Source organism: Fusarium flagelliforme (assembly GCF_020744385.1).
Source record: "Fusarium flagelliforme strain FIESC 12 MPI-CAGE-AA-0113 chromosome Unknown B0J16scaffold_1, whole genome shotgun sequence".
NCBI classification, from domain to species: Eukaryota; Fungi; Ascomycota; class Sordariomycetes; order Hypocreales; family Nectriaceae; genus Fusarium; species Fusarium flagelliforme.
The window spans coordinates 7,635,998-7,657,283 of record NW_025763503.1 but is presented as its reverse complement, the minus strand read 5'-3'; the positions used below and the strand labels follow the sequence as shown (position 1 = coordinate 7,657,283).

The 21,286-nt window shown below is 48.9% G+C and overlaps 7 protein-coding genes across 7 annotated transcripts; 2 read left to right on the top strand and 5 right to left on the bottom strand.

Moving 5' to 3' along the window:
- Positions 1–1,562: 1,562 nt before the first annotated feature.
- B0J16DRAFT_45562 (amino acid permease/ SLC12A domain-containing protein) lies at positions 1,563–3,712 on the top strand. The gene is made up of 2 exons (XM_046133891.1): positions 1,563–2,325; positions 2,443–3,712. Exons 1-2 carry the CDS (start codon positions 1,844–1,846, stop codon positions 3,644–3,646), a joined length of 1,686 nt encoding a protein of 561 aa, XP_045990449.1. The 5' UTR covers positions 1,563–1,843; the 3' UTR covers positions 3,647–3,712.
- A 1,576-nt stretch (positions 3,713–5,288) lies between these two features.
- On the bottom strand, positions 5,289–6,343 carry B0J16DRAFT_45538 (uncharacterized protein). The gene is made up of 2 exons (XM_046133890.1): positions 5,462–6,343; positions 5,289–5,409 (listed from the first exon to the last, which is right to left on the bottom strand). Exons 1-2 carry the CDS (start codon positions 6,078–6,080, stop codon positions 5,405–5,407), a joined length of 624 nt encoding a protein of 207 aa, XP_045990448.1. The 5' UTR covers positions 6,081–6,343; the 3' UTR covers positions 5,289–5,404.
- Positions 5,923–7,033, bottom strand: B0J16DRAFT_45525 (uncharacterized protein). The gene is made up of 2 exons (XM_046133888.1): positions 6,823–7,033; positions 5,923–6,710 (listed from the first exon to the last, which is right to left on the bottom strand). Exon 2 carries the CDS (start codon positions 6,675–6,677, stop codon positions 6,162–6,164), a length of 516 nt encoding a protein of 171 aa, XP_045990447.1. The 5' UTR covers positions 6,678–6,710; positions 6,823–7,033; the 3' UTR covers positions 5,923–6,161.
- Positions 7,034–7,101: 68 nt separating this feature from the next.
- Positions 7,102–11,224, bottom strand: B0J16DRAFT_45536 (uncharacterized protein). Its single transcript, XM_046133889.1, has 2 exons — positions 9,372–11,224; positions 7,102–9,310 (listed from the first exon to the last, which is right to left on the bottom strand). Exons 1-2 carry the CDS (start codon positions 10,930–10,932, stop codon positions 7,278–7,280), a joined length of 3,594 nt encoding a protein of 1,197 aa, XP_045990446.1. The 5' UTR covers positions 10,933–11,224; the 3' UTR covers positions 7,102–7,277.
- Positions 11,225–12,094: 870 nt separating this feature from the next.
- On the top strand, positions 12,095–17,558 carry B0J16DRAFT_392610 (uncharacterized protein; the record flags this gene model as incomplete). The annotated part of the gene is made up of 3 exons (XM_046132008.1): positions 12,095–13,434; positions 13,495–16,017; positions 16,070–17,558. The coding sequence occupies 3 exons, from the start codon at positions 12,095–12,097 to the stop codon at positions 17,349–17,351; spliced, it is 5,145 nt and encodes a 1,714-aa protein (XP_045990445.1). The 3' UTR covers positions 17,352–17,558.
- Positions 17,559–18,237: 679 nt separating this feature from the next.
- B0J16DRAFT_379252 (uncharacterized protein) lies at positions 18,238–19,419 on the bottom strand (the record flags this gene model as incomplete). The annotated part of the gene is made up of 1 exon (XM_046130987.1): positions 18,238–19,419. The coding sequence occupies one exon, from the start codon at positions 19,417–19,419 to the stop codon at positions 18,238–18,240; it is 1,182 nt and encodes a 393-aa protein (XP_045990444.1).
- Positions 19,420–19,707: 288 nt separating this feature from the next.
- Positions 19,708–21,012, bottom strand: B0J16DRAFT_315103 (uncharacterized protein; the record flags this gene model as incomplete). The annotated part of the gene is made up of 4 exons (XM_046125232.1): positions 19,708–19,798; positions 19,901–20,086; positions 20,395–20,655; positions 20,930–21,012. 4 exons carry the CDS (start codon positions 21,010–21,012, stop codon positions 19,708–19,710), a joined length of 621 nt encoding a protein of 206 aa, XP_045990443.1.
- Positions 21,013–21,286: the final 274 nt, after the last annotated feature.

Sequence of the window (21,286 nt, the reverse complement as noted above, 5' to 3'; positions counted from 1 at the left end):
TCTTCAAGATATGGCACCATCAATGCACGACCCGCCCAATATATCGTCGGCAACTGCGTCGCATAAAGTACTATCCATCTATCATCAAGACCCTCAAAAGGCTCGAACGACATTTGTTACAAAAAGGGTCCGTCCACCCCCAGACTATCATGGACCCTGAATTTGTTTTGTTTCGATACGCGAAACGTCCAAGATATCTATGTGGGAATGCCAATGCTGTATTACCTCACCAGAACCAGAAAAATCCTTGGCAAATAAGCTTAATTGAATGTCGACCAGAACAGAGAGATCGGCGAACTAGATATCTAATAATGTACTGTATGCATCTTTTTTTATGCTTATCCGTATGTTATCGTATCATGGACATTGACCGAAGTTGAAACTTTGATGATTAGCTTAGCCGCAGCGCATATACTCGTATGGACTGTTCATCCCCTGTGGAGCCCACAAAATACGATGCTCGAGTAAAATACCGCAGTTTTTCACTTCTTGGCGCTTACAGCGCGTCATGTACAAGCGATGCCCGCCAATAAGCGGATTACCTATTGCAGGCGATGTCGCAAGGTGGCGGCGGTGATATTTTCGTTGCCCCTGGAGGTTTTTTTATGGCTGAGACCGAATGAGGCAACTGCCATGAGAAACTTGGCGTTGCTCACCCGCTGAGCCTCAACCTAAACTCTGGGCATTTTGAACGACAGGCCATGAACAGTAACAAGAATTCTTCAACAGATTTACTTTTTTGTGCCTTGTTTCAGAGAAACCTTCACTGGATACTAACATGGGTTCAAATTGAAGGGTCATATTGTATTGCATGATACCATAGAGGCAAGGAAACATTGTCGTGACACATCCATTGCTTTACATAATGAATTGCCTGAGCTGAGATCCAACCATTGGACTCTTTACTCAAAGGATCGGGACCATGTTCATGTTCAGTCGGCTGAAAATACCGCTTCCAGTAGAAACACAGCGGAAACCCCGTTTAGTCTAAGCCGCTGTGATCCACAGACAGTCCTTATAACAAATCATCACCATCGAAAAACTCTGTCGGCTTGCTTTTGATCCACTCACCCATCGAATCATGGCAGTCTACATCACGTGTACACCCTCAGCGCAACCTTTTCTAGCCGATTCACGTGATCCCCTTTGCAGCACTCGCAGCTGAACGAGACCCTGTGACGTCAGATTCTTCTTCAAAAGTTCCAGATTGGGCCTAATTTGTTAAACCTCCGAGCGCCAGAAATCTTCATTTTTATAAGTGCGTGCAGCTATACGTATCGTACCTTGGGAGGGAGACAAGTTCTAGTTCTTTAAAGCCAAGCATGAGGAGAAGCTTATTCTGGGGAGATATGCGTTTGTGAACGGACTTGATCCTCTTTCTCCTGGTGCTTGTTTACTGGAGTAATTGGCAGTGCGAACGAGTCGAGTCTTTGATGGTGGAGCTGTTGCCTCCATCTAATAACGACGATATCCACAACTTCGTCTTTGCGCGACCCATAATGACGCGAGGGTCGAACTTGACTGCAAGGATTTGGAAACGTCCAAATCGTTTTTGACCCACTGAGTGTGAACTTCGATCCACTGGGTTGAACTGCTCTCCACTGGTACCATGTTGAGGACTGCGGAGTGACAGACTGAGAGGTACAAGCAGGTCCTTTGCCTCCCGATGGACGATCGACAATAAAACCCTTTGCTCTCGCTCTTCATTCCTTCTTTTGTCTTTCCTTCTTCAGTATCTCTCTCTTCTTCTTCTTCTCCACCACATGATCTGCAAGCCCAGATCTGGTGTACATGCTTCTTGATCTGACCTTCAACTAACACAACCCGGCCACTCATCTCCAACATGTCTTCAGACGGAGAAAAAGCCTCCAAGAGGGCCGCCTCCCCCTCCCCCACCGAAACCGACGGCGGAAACACAGACGGTCTTCATCGCCGCCTCAACAACAGACAAGTCCAACTCCTCTCCATCGGAGGCACAGTCGGCACCGGTCTCTTCATCGGTATCGGAGCCGGCCTAGCCAAGGGCGGTCCCGGTTCCCTTCTCGTCTGCACAGCTCTATACGCCATGGTCCTCGGTCTCACCAACAACTCTATCGCTGAGATGAACACTTATATGCCTGTCTCTGGTGGCTTTATCCGTCTTGCTGGCCATTGGGTTGATGATGCTCTTGGCTTCATGGTCGGCTGGAACTTCTTTCTCTACGAGGCTCTTCTTATCCCCTTTGAGATTGTTGCGCTGAATCTGGTTGTTTCTTTCTGGAGTGATAACGTTACGCAAGCTGGTCCTACGGCTGGTTTCATTATTGCGGTTATTATTGCTTATGGGTAAGGCTTCCGAACTGCGAGTCGCATCCTGATGTGCATTCATGGATGAGGCTCCACCGTTCTTCATTCCTTTCCGTCTCTATGTGTCCACATGCTAAACTTCATGTCTCCTTCTAGTATACTAAATCTCCTCGCTGTCGGTGTCTTTGGTGAAGCAGAATTCTGGCTGGCCCTCGGCAAAGTCCTCCTCATCTTCATCCTCTTCATGTTTACCTTTGTGACTATGGTCGGAGGTAATCCTCAGGGTGACGCATATGGCTTCCGCTACTGGTCCAACGTGCATGACGCATTCGCTACATTCCGGTCTGAGGGTGATCTAGGCCGTCTCGAGGGCTTCATGGGAGCCCTTGCTTCCGCTGCCTTTTTCGTCGTCGGTCCTGATTACATCTCCATGGTTGCTGCCGAGGCTAAGCATCCTAGTCGCTATGTCAAGACTGCTTTCAAGACCGTCTACTTCCGATTCGGTCTGTTCTTTATCGGTGCTGCTTTGACTTGCGGTATTGCTCTTAGCCACAGTGATCCCACTCTTGTTGGTGTTCATCTGGGTGATGGCTCCGGTCACGGCACTGCTGCTGCTTCTCCTTGGGTTATCGCCATGGCTAACCTTGGTATTGAGGGTCTGCCCCATCTTGTGAATGCCCTTCTTTTCACCACTATCTTCTCCGCCGGCAACACTTACACCTACTGCGCAACCCGATCCCTGTACAGTCTCGCCCTCGAAGGACGAGCCCCTGCCTTCCTCCGCAAGACCACAAAGAACGGTATCCCCATCTACTGCTTCGGTGTCACCATGGTCTTCCCTCTCCTCGCCTTCCTCCAACTCGACTCTAGCTCCGCTGAGGCCTTGACCATCCTCCTCGCCCTCATTACCGGCGGAGGCATCGTGGACTACATCACCATGAACATCACCTTCCTCTTCTACTACCGCGCCTGCAAGGCCCAAGGCATCGACCGCAAGACGATGCCCTACTTCGGCTACTTCCAGCCCTACTGCGCCTGGATCGCTCTCATTCTTCACACCATCGTCTGCTACACCTACGGCTACACATCCCTGGCTCCCTTTAACGCCAAGAACTTCTTCTCCAACTACACCATGCAAATCATCGCGCCCTTCACCTACATCGGCTGGAAGCTCATCCACCGCACCAAGATCGTCAAGCCCGAGGAGTGTGATCTTGTGTGGGAGCGCCCCGCTATCGATGCTTACGAGGAGCGTGCCATGATCGTTGACCCTCCTACCGGTTTCTGGGAGGAGATCGTCGGTCTTGTTGGCATTAAGAAGAACAAGAAGAACAAGACCGCAGCTGAGGCGCAGGTTTGAGTGAATCACCTGAAAGATTGGTGAGAAAACGAACGTCACAGCGCAGCTGCCGAGTCAGTATGCTGAGATCATCGCGGCTGGAGTCAGAACTTCGCCGATCATTCATCACCACCATGATGCGATCGGCAGAACTACCAACGCTGCTTCGCCTGAGTGCAGGCCGTCATTAAAAGATACCCCAAACCGTCATTCCCGAGAGGTTGAGTGACATGTATTAACTTGTATATACAATAAATAGATGAATAACGTATTTGACGCATAAATGACTCTAATTATCCCTGTGATGACACCGAGAAGCTATATCATTACTATTAATCCTCGTCAGAAACTCATCCCCAATGATCAATACTTGCGAACACGTCACAAGTGCGCACTGGTACTGTAAAGATAACTACTTCTGAGCGAGCTGTGAGAAGGGTGCAGGCGTGTGTTAGAAGAATTGTCTTCCAAGGCTTAGGCTACAGAAAGAAAGTAGTCTAAGCCAGCCTAAGGTGATCAAAGTATTTCGTCGCTTATGCTCTCGGCGGCCGATTCTTCTGAAACCCTGACGCGAGCGCAAAAAGCTTTTCATCTACCGAACGGCACAAGTGGAGCCTAACGGCCCGAAAAGCCACATCCGCCCGGTGTCGACCGCCGAGAGGTGGATCCCCGAGAGGCAGATCCCCGAGAAAATGGGTCCAAGTCCAGTGGGCCGAAAGACGATCAGTTTCTTCTTAGCAAAGTCCATATCATCGCAGTCTCGGACTTGAATGGCGCTTCAGGATTTGACGAGTCAACAAATGAATGTGGTCTGATACAGCGATTTGCCTTTTACTCTTGCGGTGTCCAGACTCTTGTTCCATCATTACCTTGTTCTTGCACTCGGCAAGATCAGATCACGAATAAGGGCCCGCTAAGCAGACTACCTAAACAGGCAGCCAAGACTCTCAAGAGTGACAGGTGGGTTTTCCGTCTGCGGCTCTGCAAAGCTCGGAGAATTAATTACAGGGGAAGCATCCAAGTCTTTCTTGGCAGTACCTTGGGTCTGTCATTGTTCTAGAGTAACTGGTATTGGAGAGGCATGCTACTCCAGTATCTACCCATTCATCAAAACCTGGCATCTGTGACCATGGCTAGAAGACTCTAGCAGTCATTGAATATTCCTCTTATCCAGCTTAATATCCAAGGGGTCTCCAAGTCTAGGATGACACGCAACTTCTGTCCTCGGATGAACTCATCGAAATGCTCCATGGCGCGAATGAAAGTCGGTGTCCTGGCTGCGAGCCATCGGACAAAGGTGCGCTGTCAGTGGACCCAGATGAGGGTCTTTTTTGCAAGTTTGGAAGATGTACGGATAATCAAGACCGCCATTGCGGGACTCCTTCAACAACATGTCGATGTGTTCGACGCCGTGACCGACGATTTTATCACCAGAAGCAATTTTCTTCGCGTGCTTGGTCCGTGTTGGTGTCATGTGAAGTTCATCTGCTGGTTCTGATTCATCGTACCCTTCTTACTACCGTAAAAGGCTGGCGTCTTGGGGTGTAGCATTTTCACGGTTCTTGGGTCGAATGCCGTAATAACTCCAGCGCGATGTTTACCAAAGTTCATTGTCGCTTCAGAATTGTGGTCTTTAGCTTGCTGTGAGCCGGGTGTCTAACAGTACTCAGCCAGTCCGTCCGATTTGTGGTTAAACAGACCTCAGGGTATCAGAAGAATTGACCCCGAAACCTGAGAGACGAAATAATTTGGTCACTTTACGCTGGCTTAGATCAGCATTTAGGCTACTTTATTATTTTAGCCTAAGCCTTAGAAGGTAACTCTTCTGTAACTTACCTGACAGATTCTCCGCGTACTGTTTACCGATCGTTTTCACCATCTCGAAATCGGGGTCGTCCTCGTCGAAGGGACACTCTTCTACAATAATCTCAATGGGAAGCATGCCCGTTGATGGGTAGGTTACCGTCGAATCGGGAAGAGTGAGAGCCCTGTTCATCGATCGCCTCGAGTTAAATACCTTGAGGATTGGCTTCACAACCCTAGCTCCGAGGATAGTAGTCCATCTGAGATCTGTTGAGCAAGCCTGCAAAAGGTCAGGGGACAGCATCCAGGCTTTCGAGCCTGTGGGTTCTATTTGCGACTGACTTTCCAATTTCTTGAGAGGTGCAAGTAAACACGGTTTGTTCAGCTGGTCCTTCTTGAGGGTCTCCAAGAACGTCTCGCAGAATATGCCCTTTGTAGTACCAAGCGTCTGCCCAGCTTCGTCGATTATCTCATTGTCGAGCTTGTAGGCGTCGTAGCTTTCATCGTAGAGGCCAGGAACATACCCCACCACGTCGCTGCTGAGGCCCTTCAAATTACAGATGGCCTTGTTCGCGTACGCGATCAGGGTTAGAGGACTGAAGACATCGCGTAGAGAGCTGGCCATTGGTGTGCCAGTGACAAGGGAAGTCATTCCCAGTGGAAGAACTTGACCATGTTCACGTATGAGCCAGTCACGCGCCGCATAACCTGCGCCTCATCACATATGATCATGTCAAAGTGATGTTTGTGGATTCGTTTCCCAGCCTTGTTTGAAGCTCTGTAACATGTATCTCTTAAGACGTTTTGGCTCATTGTCAATAGTCGCCCTTTTCTTCTTGGAAGATGTATCAGAGTCTTTCTTGAAATTAAAAGGCTCTTCATTCTTCCGCATCCACCGTTTGGACAGGGTTGGGTAGGTGGTGAAGATGATGGTACGACTGTTCACAGGGTTAAGCATCTCTTCAGGGTTTCTGCACGCCTCAATGAGAGTGTGGATGCGTGCCCCTCTGTGCTCGACTTTTACGCCTTTAATAGGGAAGGTGCTTGCGGTTGCGAAGTAGACAATATACCGGAGGTCGGGAAAGTGGTCCATGGCCTCACGAACGGTCTGGACGATGGTCGCGGGAGGGCTGATACACAGATGAGGTCGGAAGCCTTCAAATAGTTCTGTCTTCAGCATGTCCTTGGCGTCCATTGCCTTGAATGCAGGTTCTCTTTTGAGATTTGTGAGTTGTCTTTCAAGGAGCATGTGTCACCCTCAGGGTATCATAAGAATTAGCCCCTAAAAATACAAAGATGGAATGAGTTAGTCATCTTATGCCAGCTTAGAAGAGCTCTTAGACTACTTTAATTTAGTAGCCTAGGCCTTAGAGGACATTCCTCCTGTTACCCACCTGGTCGCATCTTGAAAGCAAGCGGCGAAAAAGGTCTTGGTCTTTCCAGTACCCATCTCATTGGCAAGAATCATGTAAGGCGTGGGTGATTGCATCCTTCTGACGATAGTATTCACATGTAGAGAGATGTTAGCAGAAGTAGAGGAGATAACAGAGAGTCCATACTCGACGTCTCCCCCGTTATGAGGTCAACACAATACCTTGGCTGAAGCTGTCGCGACAAACCCTTAATCTCACCCGCAAGACGGCGCGCATGTACGTGCTTGGCGCTCCACTTCCTTGAACTGATACGAAATCCAATCCTTGGTTGCGACAAGACTCTCCTGTGGCCCACTGCCAGTCCCAGTTGGATGCCTCTCGGGACTACCCCACCGTTCCTGCACCGTCAAGGTGAGGCGGTTGGACTCTTCTTTCCGAGAACAACTTTTACGCAATTTCTAAGATCCTGGCCACTCCTACGGTTCGATCTTGAAACGCAGGTAGTTGGCAATCTCCGTGTTGCCCGACTCAACAGCGGCACGAATAGCGTCTTGCACATACTCATTGCTCCAAACCGTAGACTCGGCCATTATCCGCACGTAAATCATATCGTCGTTTCGTGCAGCTGCCACAGACAGTGGACACGTATACTGCTTATAAGCTGCCGTAAGAAGAGTTTGATCTTCATTCGATAGTAGACGTGCGTCCTCCATCTGTCCACTCTCTCTAAACCCTGAAGCAGGGACTCGTGCCACTTCGAGCAAGAACAAAAGCATGCTCATGGTGTCTGGTTCGTACTTTGGAGAAACAACGGCGTACAAAAGCTCGTCAGATCCTCCACTGAAGGCGCTATCGGCAGGATCAAGCCACTGCTCCAAATCCCACAAGTCCTCAGCTAGACCGGTGCAACCATTGACAATAGCCCAGCGCAGGAGAGCCTTGCGAATGCGGCAGTCAGTTGTCTCAAGGTCATATTGGTCTCTCAAGGTCAAAGCCAATGGGTATATATGTTCGGTGTCATACACGCTGACAAGTGTGTCCAGCTTGAGTTTAGCTAGGGTCTCCTCATCTAGCGACCCTTTTTGCATGTCGGGAGCAGATCGGATTCTGCGAGAATTGACTAGAGGGGCATTACTAGCGCTTGCCTCGGCAAGGATGAATTCTGCGATCGTTAGGTACGCGTTTCCGCGTAGAAGAAGTGGCTGTCTATCTAAACGGCTTCGCAGTCTTGCGGCTTTCAACTGTAGTTCGGAAAATACATAGACCCTCGGATTACTTGCCATGTGCCGTAATTGAAAGCGACAAAGCTCCAAAAAGCTTTGCTGTGCAAGGGCCCTGCTAAAGCCACTTCCTTCATTGTGCATGAGGTTGTGTAGTACCTCTTCGCTCTCGTCAAATCTGGTTTGGCGTTTAAAAGAGTTCGCCTTTGAGATCAGCCGAAGTTCTAGTGGTAAACCAAACTCTTGGAACGCTGAATGGCGATAAAAGGCTGGTACGATAGACATAATTGCTTCCTCGTGCGTAGCTAAGCCCTCGGCGACTAGCATCTGTGACATATCCTCGACAAAAGATCGCCGCGTGCCTTGCGGACCGTCCAGATCGGGATAAAGAGTGTCTAGGAGTCTTTCGTCTTCGAATGTGAAGGCTGTCCTTTTGAGAAAAAGAGTCAAAATTTCCTGTGCCATTAATTGAAGCATTGGCGCCACGGAATCGACAGAAATTATTCCTGCCTCATCCGCAACAGTATCAGTTCCTTCACGGGGCCGCACTCCCCAACGTAGGAGGAGAAGCTTCGTGGTGCCTTGTGCCGCAGGAGAGGCAACACACGACTTGGAACCTGGCTGCAGCCTCTCCGTCTGGAAGTGACGTTCGTCATAAGCCCATAACCACAGCCCGAGAACAGCTTCCAGTTGGTGTTGATCAATGTTCCAGATATCGCCAATACGGTTCATATGGAAACAAAGTGGCTGTTGAAGCCCGGAATCTAGACTGCCACAGCCCCAGTCGTGGTTCAAGTGACAGCCAACTGACCAGACTATATCTGTAAAGTCAAAAAATTGTGTTTTCGGATAAAGCAATGCCTCCGCAGCTAGGATCCTCACAGCTCGTTCCAAGGTGTTTTTCAATCTTCTGGACATGTCTCTGACATCACTATCCCATACTTGATAATGAGGTTGGTTCGTCAGAAATGCCAAGCGAGATCGGATACGAACCATCTCGACTACTTGTTGAGGGAAAGGTTTTGAGTGGTATGGTATTTCCGCTTCCAGAATATAATCAATTTCTTGGAAAACCTCTGTTGTAGTAGCTTTCTGCCAATATGGCAGGTCTTTACTCTCGATCCATTCTATAATCTTCGGAGTAAGACCCTGTATTTTCTCGTTATGCTCATCCACCAAGAATATGTTGTTTTGAGGTGATTGCCAATGGAACCTGTAGTGATTTAGGCCGCTGCGAACGTCTACAATGCTACCAGAGGTTCTTTCGTCATTGATGGAAAGAAGGATTCCTAGAGATAACGTATATTAGAGCGACACGCAGACTTATCAGGAATTTGTAGAAGAACTTACCCGTTCTTGTACCATGAGTCGTCCCTTCAGAACCCCTCGAGCCTTCGCTTTTGCTACCGCCAGAGTGCGGATAGTGTCTATTCGTGAGCTCCCTTGCCTGCCAATCCAGCTCATGCCCAGCGGTACGCCCAGACTCACTCGACAGCTGGCTGCTTGGTGGAGTATGGTAACTGCGGAGGATGGACCTGATGGCTGACATGAGAAGCGTAACAGCGAGCTGATAAAGAGCTACACTACCATGAACACCTCGCAGTCCGATGAACTGTATCACCCAGCCTAGCGTGCTGAGGGTGATCGCAAGCCAGACGCGCCATGAGGTAACCGCCGTGGACTGTGTCGCTTTCCAGGATGTAATGTATTCTGACTTTGCTTCGCTATAAGCGAATCCATCGAACTCTTGGTCACCAATCCGCTGCCCAGCGGGCTGTAACCAGAACATTATTGGCTTTCCAGCGCCAGCGTGAACGAACCTACGCTTTGTGGAGGCACCTTCAATCACCTGCGCACAAAGTGACATCCCGATGACTATGCAGGCGGTTCCCATAAGAGTAAGGACAAACCAACTTGGGTCACTTGGGATTTTGCCGTCTTCGTAGAAACCTGTATTGTACTGCGTCGCCCAAGTCGCAAAGACGAAGAAGCTTACCTGTAGTAGGATGCCGATTATGGCTGCAAACCACAGACTGCCGAATTCTCTTGATGACCTGGGGACTCCCATGTTTAGAGCCAAGTTTGGAAAAGGCGCGAAGTTGTTTGATCCATCACCCTGTCCTGTGCCCTTTCTTGGTTGTCCCGTATTCTGATCTTCGGGGTGTGTAGGACTCGAATTCGATTGCATGTATTCTGTTGATGGTTTGCGCTGAACATGGGCAGTTGTGGTGCCTGAAAGCGCTTCTTCGATATCTGGCCCGCCCTCAGATCGTTTGTCAAGTTTGGTCCGTTTGATGCTTGTTTTCTTCCCGGCTAATCTGTTTCCAAACATGAGACCGTAAGAAGAGGCCTCTTGCCACTGGTTCTGCTCTTGTCCAGGATCTTCACTATTGAAGACCTCTATAGTCGATTCAATACCGCACTTTGCTGGTACTTCCATGCCCTTGTCGTCGTATTCCGCACGATAGGCCTTTGGGTCGGTGGGCCTTTTGTATATGAACTCGAGGATCCTTGGTCGACCAAAGACTCGACATATGCCCCCATTCGACCAAAGCTCGCAGACGTTCTCGCTAGTAGAGGTGCATAGTTCAACTTCAGGTATGCCGTGAGGCTCACGGGCGCGTCCGACAGCGGATCTGAGGAAGGTGACATTTGAGACTCGGATGCACGAGACGACGGCCGTGATGATTCCCAGCGGTCCAACAGAGAAGATAATGACGTCGAGGAATGTGGTTGATTGACTGAGAAATTGTTTGGTGACTTGCTCACCGAAGAGAGCGATGACTGGCGCAAGATCGGTAGCGAAATTGTTTGCGAAGTCATCCCAGAAATCAGTCTCGTTGCTGGCGCCAAACAGTGCTGTTGCAGATGGCACGAGGAGAAACAGGAGGAGAAGGGAAATCGGAGCCATGGTCAGAAGATTTGCGCGACGAGGGGAGAGGGAAGGAGCTGCGGTCTCGTCGCTTGGCGGGGAAGGACTGTCGCTGCCGCGTTTGAGGAAGGAGACATCGAAACGGGCGCGATAGCCTATCCCAGATAAGAAAGCCGCTCAAGGGGAGTAGGCACCCAGAGGAAGTTAAGAAGAAATGAAGTTACGAAGAATGGAGAGAATTACCCGCGAAACAGCAACGCGGCACTGTCACTTCAACCACACCCGCCTTTGTCATGAAAGCTGCCCTGCTGCGGGCAGCCATGAATCATGTGAGACATAACCACAGTAGAATCTGGGGATGTGAAAACTGACAGCATTCACTGCCCAATTAATTTATCTGCTGAGGCGCCATGTAGTGAGACCCCTGTAACTCCCTGGTCGTGGGGGCCATGTTGGTTGGCGTCACCTGTATGACAATAAGGCTCTCAGCGCTTACTGGCAGGTATCAATTAAAACGGTTTTGCAGGCTCTTTACAATGATCAAGAGAACGGGGGCAGGTTGTGGAGCCAGGTCAGGTAACGGTAGGTGACCAGAGACTTTGAGATGACCATTTTCATGTGTAATACTGAACGAGCCAGACTCTCCGCGAGCCTGATGTTAGGTTTGGTCAGCCTACATATGCAGATTGACCACAAGGCTCTTAGGGCGCTTTATGAACGCCAAGGGTATCTCTAAACAGCAAGCCCAAGATAAGTCTTCTCTTTAAAGTATGAACGCCAAGGGTATCTCTAAACAGTAAGCCCGAAATAAGTTTTCTCTTCAAAGTATCATCAATTGCAACCTCCAGTAGGTCAAATCTCAATAGGTCAGGTGTACAAGTTGCATCAGCCACTAAACTCTAACGACACATATATCACAACAGCTGCCAAGCTGTACGCAAGGCAACTTCTTCCTCCTTCAACCTTCAATCAACCCGACACAAGAGTCAGTAAACCGACCCCGGTTCCCTTCGCTGCACATCGCTAACTGTCACAGCTTGCCCTTCCAACACAATGTCGGCAGCAAGAAGGAGCCTGACTGATTAGGGCGCTTTATAGGCCAATCCGAGGTCCAGAGTCAATGATAAAGCTCACGACCCGCCAGCCAGTCATCTCAACCTTTACCTGAAAACATATATCACCAGTTCCATGAATCATCGCGATGGCAGATCCTCTCTCAATCTCAGCAAGTATCGCAGGCTTGGTCGCCATTGCCGACCTCATCTTCCGATCAGGCACTAAATACGTCAAGGGCTACAAAGGGGCTCAGAGAGAGGTTGAAAGCCTGATGCGTGAGGTCAGAGACCTCTCAGTGGTGCTGCACAATCTCGAGCTGCTTGCCTTTGATCTAGAAGAAACAGAGCCGGATGAAAGCTTTCATCAAGGGAAGTCAAGCCTTCAGCTGCATCACCTTCATGATTGTCGACAGCTCTTGAGACGCATGGAGAATGGACTATCTCTTACCGACAGCTCCCTCAAGTCAAAATCCGGACTAGAAAGGGTTCAGTCACGTCTAAAATGGCCTTTTACATCGACTGACTCCAAGGAAATGATTATAGAGATACAGCGCTACAAGCAGATCATCGATACAGCTCTGGCTGCTGACTCCTTAGCGAAACTTAACGTCTGCCTATCGCAACAAACAGAGATCAAAAACAAGCTCGACGAAGTTCAACAGACCGCCGAGAAAATTCTGGATATCCAGGTCAAGATCGCGCTCGACGGAAAGAGAGATAGGATCTTGAAGGACTTTGGGAAGATGAACCCTCGACAAGAATACGAGACAAACAGGAAGTTGCGACACGGTCTCACGGGCTTGTGGCTGACACAAGGAGTTGAGTTTAATGATTGGCACAGCACGCCTAGAGCTAGGCTTTGGTGCAGCGGAATTCCTGGCGGGGGCAAGTCCGTTCTCGCAGCTTCCATAATCGAGGAATGTTTGCAACGAAATGGAAAGGACCCAGACAAGGCAGTTGCCTATTTCTTTTGCACCTACAGGCAACCGCTTAGTCAAGACCCACGTTCAATTCTTTCATCTCTTTGCATGCAACTCGCACTACAGAACGAGGATGCCTTCGAGATTTTACAAGAAGCTCACCACGAACTCTACGATGGTTACATGAATACGCAACCCGCGACCGAAAGTCTCGTCGAGGTCCTGCAACAACTTGCTTCCTGCTTCACTCGTGTATACATCGTCGTCGATGGACTCGATGAATGCGGCGACCATACCGAAGAAAACACCGCGACCTTTGCACAGATCGCGGCAACCCAAAAGGATGACGCTATCAACATGGCCCTATTAAGTCGAAATGAGGTGGTCATACGACATATCACAGAGAACGACTTCAAGCATATCGAGATCGAGGCTCGGACCGACGACGTGCAGCTGTACGTGGCTTCTGAGCTGAGCCAAAGGATCATCACCAGGAAGCTGAGGCTCAAAGACCCGGCACTGAAGGATCTCATAATGACAAGACTGGTTGAAGGTGCCAAAGGAATGTAAGTTATCCCGCAAATGTGTCCAAAGACATCCTGATGGCCTGCTTACAACCAGTACAGGTTTCGCTGGGTAGCCTGCCAGGTCGACCACATGTGTGAGCTCCCCACGGACAAAGCCCGTCGGCAGGCCCTAAGCAAATTACCGCCGACCTTGTTTGATACCTACGACCGCATCCTGATGAGGGTTGAAGAATACAACGATGAAGTAAAGCAACTAGTAAGGAAGACCTTACTACTGCTGTTCACTTCTCCGTCTATCTCTTTTAGGGAGTTGTGCGAGAGCATTTCCCTTAGCGAAGATGTAGATTCACTCGAAGAAGACGAAATTGTGTCAGAAGAAGATGTTTTAAGATGGTGCAGTAGTCTTGTAAGAACAAAAGACATCTTGGACCGGGGAAGCCTTATAACGACGATCGAGTTTGCACACTTCACAGTTCGAGAATACCTTCATGCACTGAATACGAAACCCATCGGGCTCCAGTATCCCCAGCTGAAGCAATACGCCATTCCTGCTGATCATGGCCATGTTTTTCGCACATACGTCTATCTCCGTTTTCTTACTATGGATAATCTGGATAGAAAGCTCCAGGCATGTAGCATAGCCCAGAAGATATCTGATATCGTTGCAGAGCGTCGAACGTTCGAAACCTATAGGAAGGGCGTTTGCGCTTGGACCCTCTACATGGAAAAGGGGATGGTTGTCGGAGGTCAAAACTATCAGCTTGCACAGAAGCTGCTGAGACGAAAGAATCGTCTTTTCTGCCTTTGGGCAGTCGAATTCATATTTCAAATCAGATCAGACGAGATGAAAGATAGTGGACAGCTTCTAAATGTCTCCGAACTTATTCGGCTTGCCGTCAATACCGTGCTCAGACCGGACTTCACAACTTTACATATGGCAGCTGCATTTTATGCACCCGACATTTGTCAAGAATTGCTACAGAATGGTTCAAGTCCAGATGTGTGCAGTAACTTTGGCAGCCCACTGCACTATGCTGTTGGCGGCTGGGGTATATTCCTTGCTCACGGATATGCGTCTGGACTACGGTCCTACCCAGCTGATCGAGTCCCACTGACGCAAAAAGTTCAGACTATTGAGCTCCTACTTCCGTCAAAGATCACATTCCAATCTGATATGGAAACTTCTTTCTTTTCTGGCACCCTTCTGTCATTTACTCTTTCTTCCTTGCAACGTCCTAGCTTGGCTATTAAAGTTGCCACACTTCTGGTAGGCGCCCATGTCAATATTGGAGAGTGTGATGTACAGCAATTTGAGAACTTCTATCGCGGGGTTTACGGCTTCCTCAATCTTCCTATCGCCTCCGACTTGCTAAAAGACCTCCAGAGGTTCGTGGAAGTTCTTGGCGACGAACATGAACCAGACACGCATCGCTCCATCCTTCGGCAGAAGACTGTTGATCTCATTAACAAAGTGCCGAAAGCTACGGCCGAAAAGCCTAATTTAGGCCTCTCCCAAAGCGCAGGTACTGATGAAATTCTGGCACATTTCCTTTCACTCATCAACCTCAACGATAAACAAGGGTTGGAAGCTTTTCTGGCCACCGGCAACCCTGGGCTTATAAAGTCGCCTGGACTGGACCCCGGAAATCCAAGCTACACTGCACTACACCTAGCAGTGAGAAAAAGGTCTTTTGATCTCATTGAGCCTTTATTAGCATTCGGGTTGGACCCTCAGGCCAAAGCAATAGATGACGTTACACCGATTCACCTATGCGACGAACCACAAAGCCGGGAGGCTCTCGAAAACTTGCTACGTTATGCCACGTCATCAATTGATACAGATAGCCGGGGTGAAACGATCTGGCACCGCGCGGCTGAGAACCGTGCCGTCCCCGTTTTGACTTTACTACTTTCTTGTGGTGAGGCTGAAGTTGCCCTCAAGATGGTATCTAAGGAAGGAAAAACACCTCTTTGTATTGTTGCGTCGGATCAGCGGCAACACGCGTCGCACTCTTTTCGGATCCTCATGGGATATTGTGAGGAAAATAGACACTTCGAGAGTCAGGAGTTCCACAGATACTTGGCAAATAGCAATACCCTTCTAACGTTACTTCATGATCCGGCAGCCCAGCACGCTATCGAGACATTCCGGAAGCATGGAACCTTCGCCAAGACACCCGATGGGCTGCGGATGTTGGCAAGATGCTTTCAAAAGTCCATGGAAGAAAACGTTTTAGGTGATTGTGAAAAGCTCATCTCACTGGGTTGTCCTATAGAATTCGATCTCGAAATGGGGTTGAATGTGACTCCATTCGGGTTAGCCATATGGAACAACCAAGAGACGATGGTGGGGTGGTTTTGCACCAAAACAACACCCGTTTCCACAGTGTTTCGACATCCCATAGACAACTATGAGTGTACCGCTTTGGAACTCATTCTGGAACGTCCGCAACTCAACCACTACCTGCCTTTATTGGTAGACAGATATCTCCAAGAAGGGGGAGACTTTTCGCACATGCAATTCAGCCTTCTGTGGATCCCAATCCTTCATACAAACCAAGACGGTCTTCTCATCCTTCTAGAAGCGCTACAGGGCAGAGATCTCGGATCTGAAGAACGCACGTAAGTGACAAGTATTGGAACATAGAATTGTTGGGCTGACTGAAGATACCAGGATAGAACTGCATGAAAAGGAAAGTGGCAGGACTTTAAGATACACCACAGGGGCTAGAACATTAGATGCTATCGTCAACCAGTGTGACTTCGTAGGCCAGACACCACTGCATTATGCAGCTATGATGGATGACCCAGGAGCAGTCAAGATATTGCTTGATCATGGTGCCGAGGTCGATAAATTCGATGATGAGCTCGAAACGCCTTTGTATCGTGCGGTCCGTGGCGGACGCTACGAAGTGGCTGGACTTCTTATCGAGCGTGGTGCTCAGTTTGATATAGCGACCGAGTCCTCGGGCGATCTCATACTATTGGCCTGTCGCAAGCACCATTGGAGGTCGGCAACCCTACTCCTAAATGCTGGAGAGCTGATGACACATACCACCAGACGTGGAACGAATTTGCTCAACCTTATGACCTCAGCTCCCCCCCCGGGCGGGAAACCTGACATTGGCCTGTTCCACAGATTTCTCGACAATGGGGTTGATCTATATGGGATCGACGATTATGGTGTCTCGGCCTTCCACAACCTCTTCCTAGAAAACTGCCCCGTTTATTTACGAATCGTCCTGGATCGCTGTCTCCAGTTGGATCTTGGCAAGCTGGAAGGGTGGTCTACAGATTACTTTCACAATGGTATCAGGACTTTGATGGCAACGACCAGGAATTTGCGTTACGTGAAAAGGATTCTCAATACAAGCCAGATACTGCAGATCTGTAACCTAACAGATGCGGGGAATCACAGCTTGCTGTGCATAGCGGCATGTTGGAATTCAGTGGAGGCAATCGGCAACATTATCTCCCTTGGAGTCGTCAACCTGGAATACCGCTGCGAAGATCACGGGACACCTCTGGAAGCGGCGATCAGCCATCGCCACATCGACGCTGTCAAGTATCTCGTATGGAACGGTGCATCGGTACCCTCAAGTCTCAGCAAGGCAAAGAGCCCCGTTATCAGTATGACAAACCCGGACTTCATGATCCGACGATGGCTGTTTATTGGACGGCATACGGAACGGAAGAGACTTCTCAATATCGCCATCAATGGTGAAGTCAAGCTGAAAGGATGGTCAGGAATATGGATTGCCCAAGTACCTTTGCCGTTTACGCTTAGGAAAAGACGTACCGAAAGTACATTGGCTTATGCTCAGAAGAGATGCTTCATGCAAGGGAAAGAAGAAATGTACATGCCTGTCCGCCGGCTGGCAAAGTTGCACAGGTATAAATTTGAGACGACCACGAATCATTCATGCCAGGCTTCAGAGGAGACGGTCTATATTTGAGAGTTGGTTTCGCCGTTTGCGATATTCATCTTTAAGCGGCTAATTTCGCTTAATATATGCTGCCCTCAGATACTTCTGTTCTTCAGTACATTCCAGTCATTAAATAGCAACTCTTCAGATCATTAACGGCCTAGTGGTTACCAACTCCCCATGGGATAGTGCTTAAGATCTGTTTTAAATGGTAAGAAGAACGCGGAGTGCTAATCTCATCATCGACATGATGAGATAATGGTAAGCGGGAGTTGAAGGCTGGTAAAACCTCGTCATGGAGATGATCAGATTATGACGGGAAAAGTTGAGGGTCCAGTCAATTAAAGACGGCTGCTGTGAACTTGGACTGAGAAAGTACTTCGTAATCGTGTATTGAGAAGAAGTGCCAATTGTAATGTAACCGTCAAAAGAGAAATAATATTGTCATGTCGATGATGAACCACTTCTGGACTTAGTGATGATTTCAAGACAGTCCAGACAAGACAGCATTAAGAATGTGAAGGAGGAGAGGGAAATAAGGAGAAACCGATACATATATAGAGGAGGATTTCTGTCCCGTGATTTGGGCCAACTGTTGACACAATCTGAAGCTTAAAGCGGCCTGTTCATACCCCCGTATCCTGCCAGTTATCGCACGCCAGTTGGGTTTGGGCGTGCCATCTTGCTGAACATGGGGAAGAGGTAGACGGCATTTCTGAACACCCTGTTGAGCATAAGGTTCATCATAAAGGATAGCTGTTAAATGACAGTTTATGTGATCGAAAGTGGTGTTTTATTGAGTACGTATCGCGGCTATCCTATCTCCAGATGTGTCACTGGCAAACCCCAAATAGCCCTTTCTGAACGTATGACGATCTAGTTGAAAAGCCCGTCTTTGTGCAATGACCCGTGGCGTTCACTGCTTAAATCTGTCAAGAAACCAATACAAAGGCGAGTCCGCGCGCCCATATGGATCTTTATCTTCACTTGGGTCCCAGAAAGGGATAGCACGACTCCAAGTATCCTCCCAAATCTCCTCTTCATCGTGATTTCTCCATGTGTTGTCAAGTAGTATATCAAGGTATGCCCATGGCATCCATCCAACGATCTCTTGTGTTCCTAACGACCCGTGGTCACGCACTCTTGTTATAAGAACGAGGGGACGATCACTGCTGTCGATGCGTAGGAAAGTCGTTATCGTGAAGTTTGCTAACTCGTCGATGCTCATTTTCTGAAGGGTTGTAAGCATGTTCAAGCCCTGCGAAGCAAGGAACTGGAGATAGTTTAGGACAATTTCACGTCCTTCGTAATCTTCTTCATCTTCTTCTGCCATCCTTAGGAAGTACTCTTCTTCAATGGATCGAGTTTGGTGAGTCGATGGCCTACCACGAACAATTCTTATATGCTCTATAACAGATGAGAATAGTTCCCGATGTTTCTGTACTATGTAAAACACAATGCAGTAGAATCTTCCAATAGCGGTGGGATTCCCCTGAAGAAAAGACTCTCGAAAGTACTCATTCTTCCGAAAAAGTAGTCGTGGCCCATGGAAGAAAGTCAGACAGTAACTTTCAAAGACAAACGCTGCAGTCATAAAACGTCTGCGCTCATCTTCGGTGAGTTCTGCTGACTGTCGCGGAATGTAAAACTCATCACTGGGATCCCTAGCCATAGCAGACAGGGCTTGCTGCGAATACATATCAGTGATCCTTTTTGCATCTTCTCCAAGCTCCCACATGATGGAGAGTGCCGAGAGCGAATACCCGTTCAAGTTGGGTAGTGTAGGGCTGGGCCTTTTCCGGAACGCAGTATCTTTGGTAAGGTCGCAAACTGTCGTTATCCTTGCTTCAATCGCTATGAAATGCAGGGCCTCGAAGCCTGGTTGTTGCCTTATGTAGTGCAGTTGTGCTGCGCGCACCAACGAAAGAAGAGCTAGGTCACCGAAGCGCGCCGACATGCGGGCAACGAAACTCTTCCGATTCTGGCAGAAGGTGTTCAGGGCGGTTGGGTAGGCGTTTGTAAGTGATAGGAGGTCTGAGCTGCAATGTTCCATTATTTGGAGCAACAGCTCACTGGGAAGGTCCTGTATGCCGGTCATAATTTGTAGTGTATGGAGAACCTTTGTTTAGGCGGCAAATTTTGCCGTCTGGTGTGGTCAATAGAAATGACCGAGGTTGCGAGTTTTGTGATAGTTGTTACAGGAAGGTAAACTGAGCGGAAGGAAGAAAACAAGGCAGGCAGGCCACTTTATAGTGCGCGGAGGACTTTATCGTTACAGTTCAAAAAAGCTCATTAGACTTCAGTTGTCGCTTCGATTTCAGGCACCTCCGAATTAAAGTTAGTCTTCTGAGATTTCATCGATTAAACTTTATGTGTCATGTCCAAGCTATTCGACAAAGCCAAAGAGGTGGTTTCTCTGGACGTCGCGGCCGTACTTTCCCTGACACCGTTCCATATGGGTCCACATCCTGACAAGACTACGGAAACAAAGGTTAGGGAAGTGCATGGAAATGCAGTGGAAGTGACATAGGACTACGTGACAGAAAGAGGAATTTTATTCACATAATGAGTTCACTTACTATGCCACTGATGGGACTTTTGCTACCTGATGTAAATAGTTGCTACTAGCATTGATACTGCCTTCCTTAGCCTGATGCTCCCTAGAATTTGGAGTTGCTTCTTCCTCATTTTCTTCGTTTCCCCCATCGGACTCATCAGACTCATTAAACTTATCAGATTCACTTTCCTCGCCATAGTCGACTATACTGTCAACGTCGTGTCCTAGTTCTTCGACAAAGCCAAGGAGGTGCTTTCTCTTGACATAGCGGCCGTGCGTTCCCTAGTATCGCACGCCCTTCCGAACTTCCCGCAACTGTATGTTGTCGTTTGGCCAAATAGGATCCCTACAGCTTATGGTACTCCTAGCGCTTATTATGGCGTTGAGGTAGATCCACCACACATAACGGGCTCGTAGTCAGAAGTTTGTGAGGAAGTGCAACCTTCTGCCGTCAAGGTCAAAGAGATTAACGTAGCCATCTTCTTTCAAGTCCACCCCCTGTCGATGAAGTCCCACTTTCTTTCTCTGTCGAGGACAATGACCTTGAATTCTCTGACCCGATGTTGCTCCCGCTCCCTCAGATGCGCCCGGCGCTCGTCCTGGTCATTGTGCGGACACTCAGGCTCAGCGAGGTCCAGTTCCACATCGGGCACAATGGCAATATAGCCTTTGTCAAGGGCCTCTTCGACCCTTTGGCTCAGGAGAAGGGTGTTACGAGGAGAAAACAGCTCTCGAGACGATTTCTCGCCGAAGATCTCCTTCTTGTAGGGTGCCTGCCTGTATGGAAACAGGTGCGCTGTCCTGATGTCGTTGAAGGTTCCCCAGACCTTTGTCACAGGACAGTATAACGGGCCCTTCTCAATTTCTCACAGGGCTCCGGGCAATACAGTTCAACCACGCTTGTTGAAGTCCGCCTGGTCGTTGGAAGCTCTCCTGTTCGAGCCGCCGGGAACACTTAACCCCTGCGTTGAAGTTGCAAACAGTTTGACAAAAGTCTCCCTGCTAGATTGGAGGCGGTTCTTCAGACATTCTTTGAGCTTGTTTATGATACCGGTCCATTGCCAACACTTCTCCTGGTGTACTTTGAGCGCTCGTGCATCTGCGTTCCAGTGGCCTGAAATGTCGTGGTCGCATGCTGGCTGGAGACGCGGTATTCAACTCGTAAGATTTACACGAGGAGGGCGGCGAAGGAAGCCTAGGTAGAGCCGCCGGGAGGCAGCCCGAGCTTGAGCATGTAGGCCGGGCGGTTGTCCCTTTGTTGCTCGCTTTCGATATTCGCACACTCGTTGGCCTGGGTTCGGTCGGTCGTCCGGTCGTTCAGAGAGATATTCGCACTGGCACTCGTTAGTTATGCGGCGTTTCTATGGTGCTTACATAGAGAGACTCACCTCAGTCAGAGTCCATGGAC

Bases quoted from the DNA above. Each gene is read 5' to 3' on its own strand.
- B0J16DRAFT_45562 (XM_046133891.1), top strand. From the start codon at position 1,844: ATGTCTTCAGACGGAGAAAAAGCCTCCAAGAGGGCCGCCTCCCCCTCC. The intron at 2,326-2,442 runs GTAAGGCTTCCG...GTCTCCTTCTAG, and splicing joins GCGGTTATTATTGCTTATGG to TATACTAAATCTCCTCGCTG.
- B0J16DRAFT_45538 (XM_046133890.1), bottom strand. From the start codon at position 6,080: ATGACTTCCCTTGTCACTGGCACACCAATGGCCAGCTCTCTACGCGAT.
- B0J16DRAFT_45525 (XM_046133888.1), bottom strand. From the start codon at position 6,677: ATGCTCCTTGAAAGACAACTCACAAATCTCAAAAGAGAACCTGCATTC.
- B0J16DRAFT_45536 (XM_046133889.1), bottom strand. From the start codon at position 10,932: ATGGCTCCGATTTCCCTTCTCCTCCTGTTTCTCCTCGTGCCATCTGCA. The intron at 9,311-9,371 runs GTAAGTTCTTCT...CGTTATCTCTAG, and splicing joins GACTCATGGTACAAGAACGG to GAATCCTTCTTTCCATCAAT.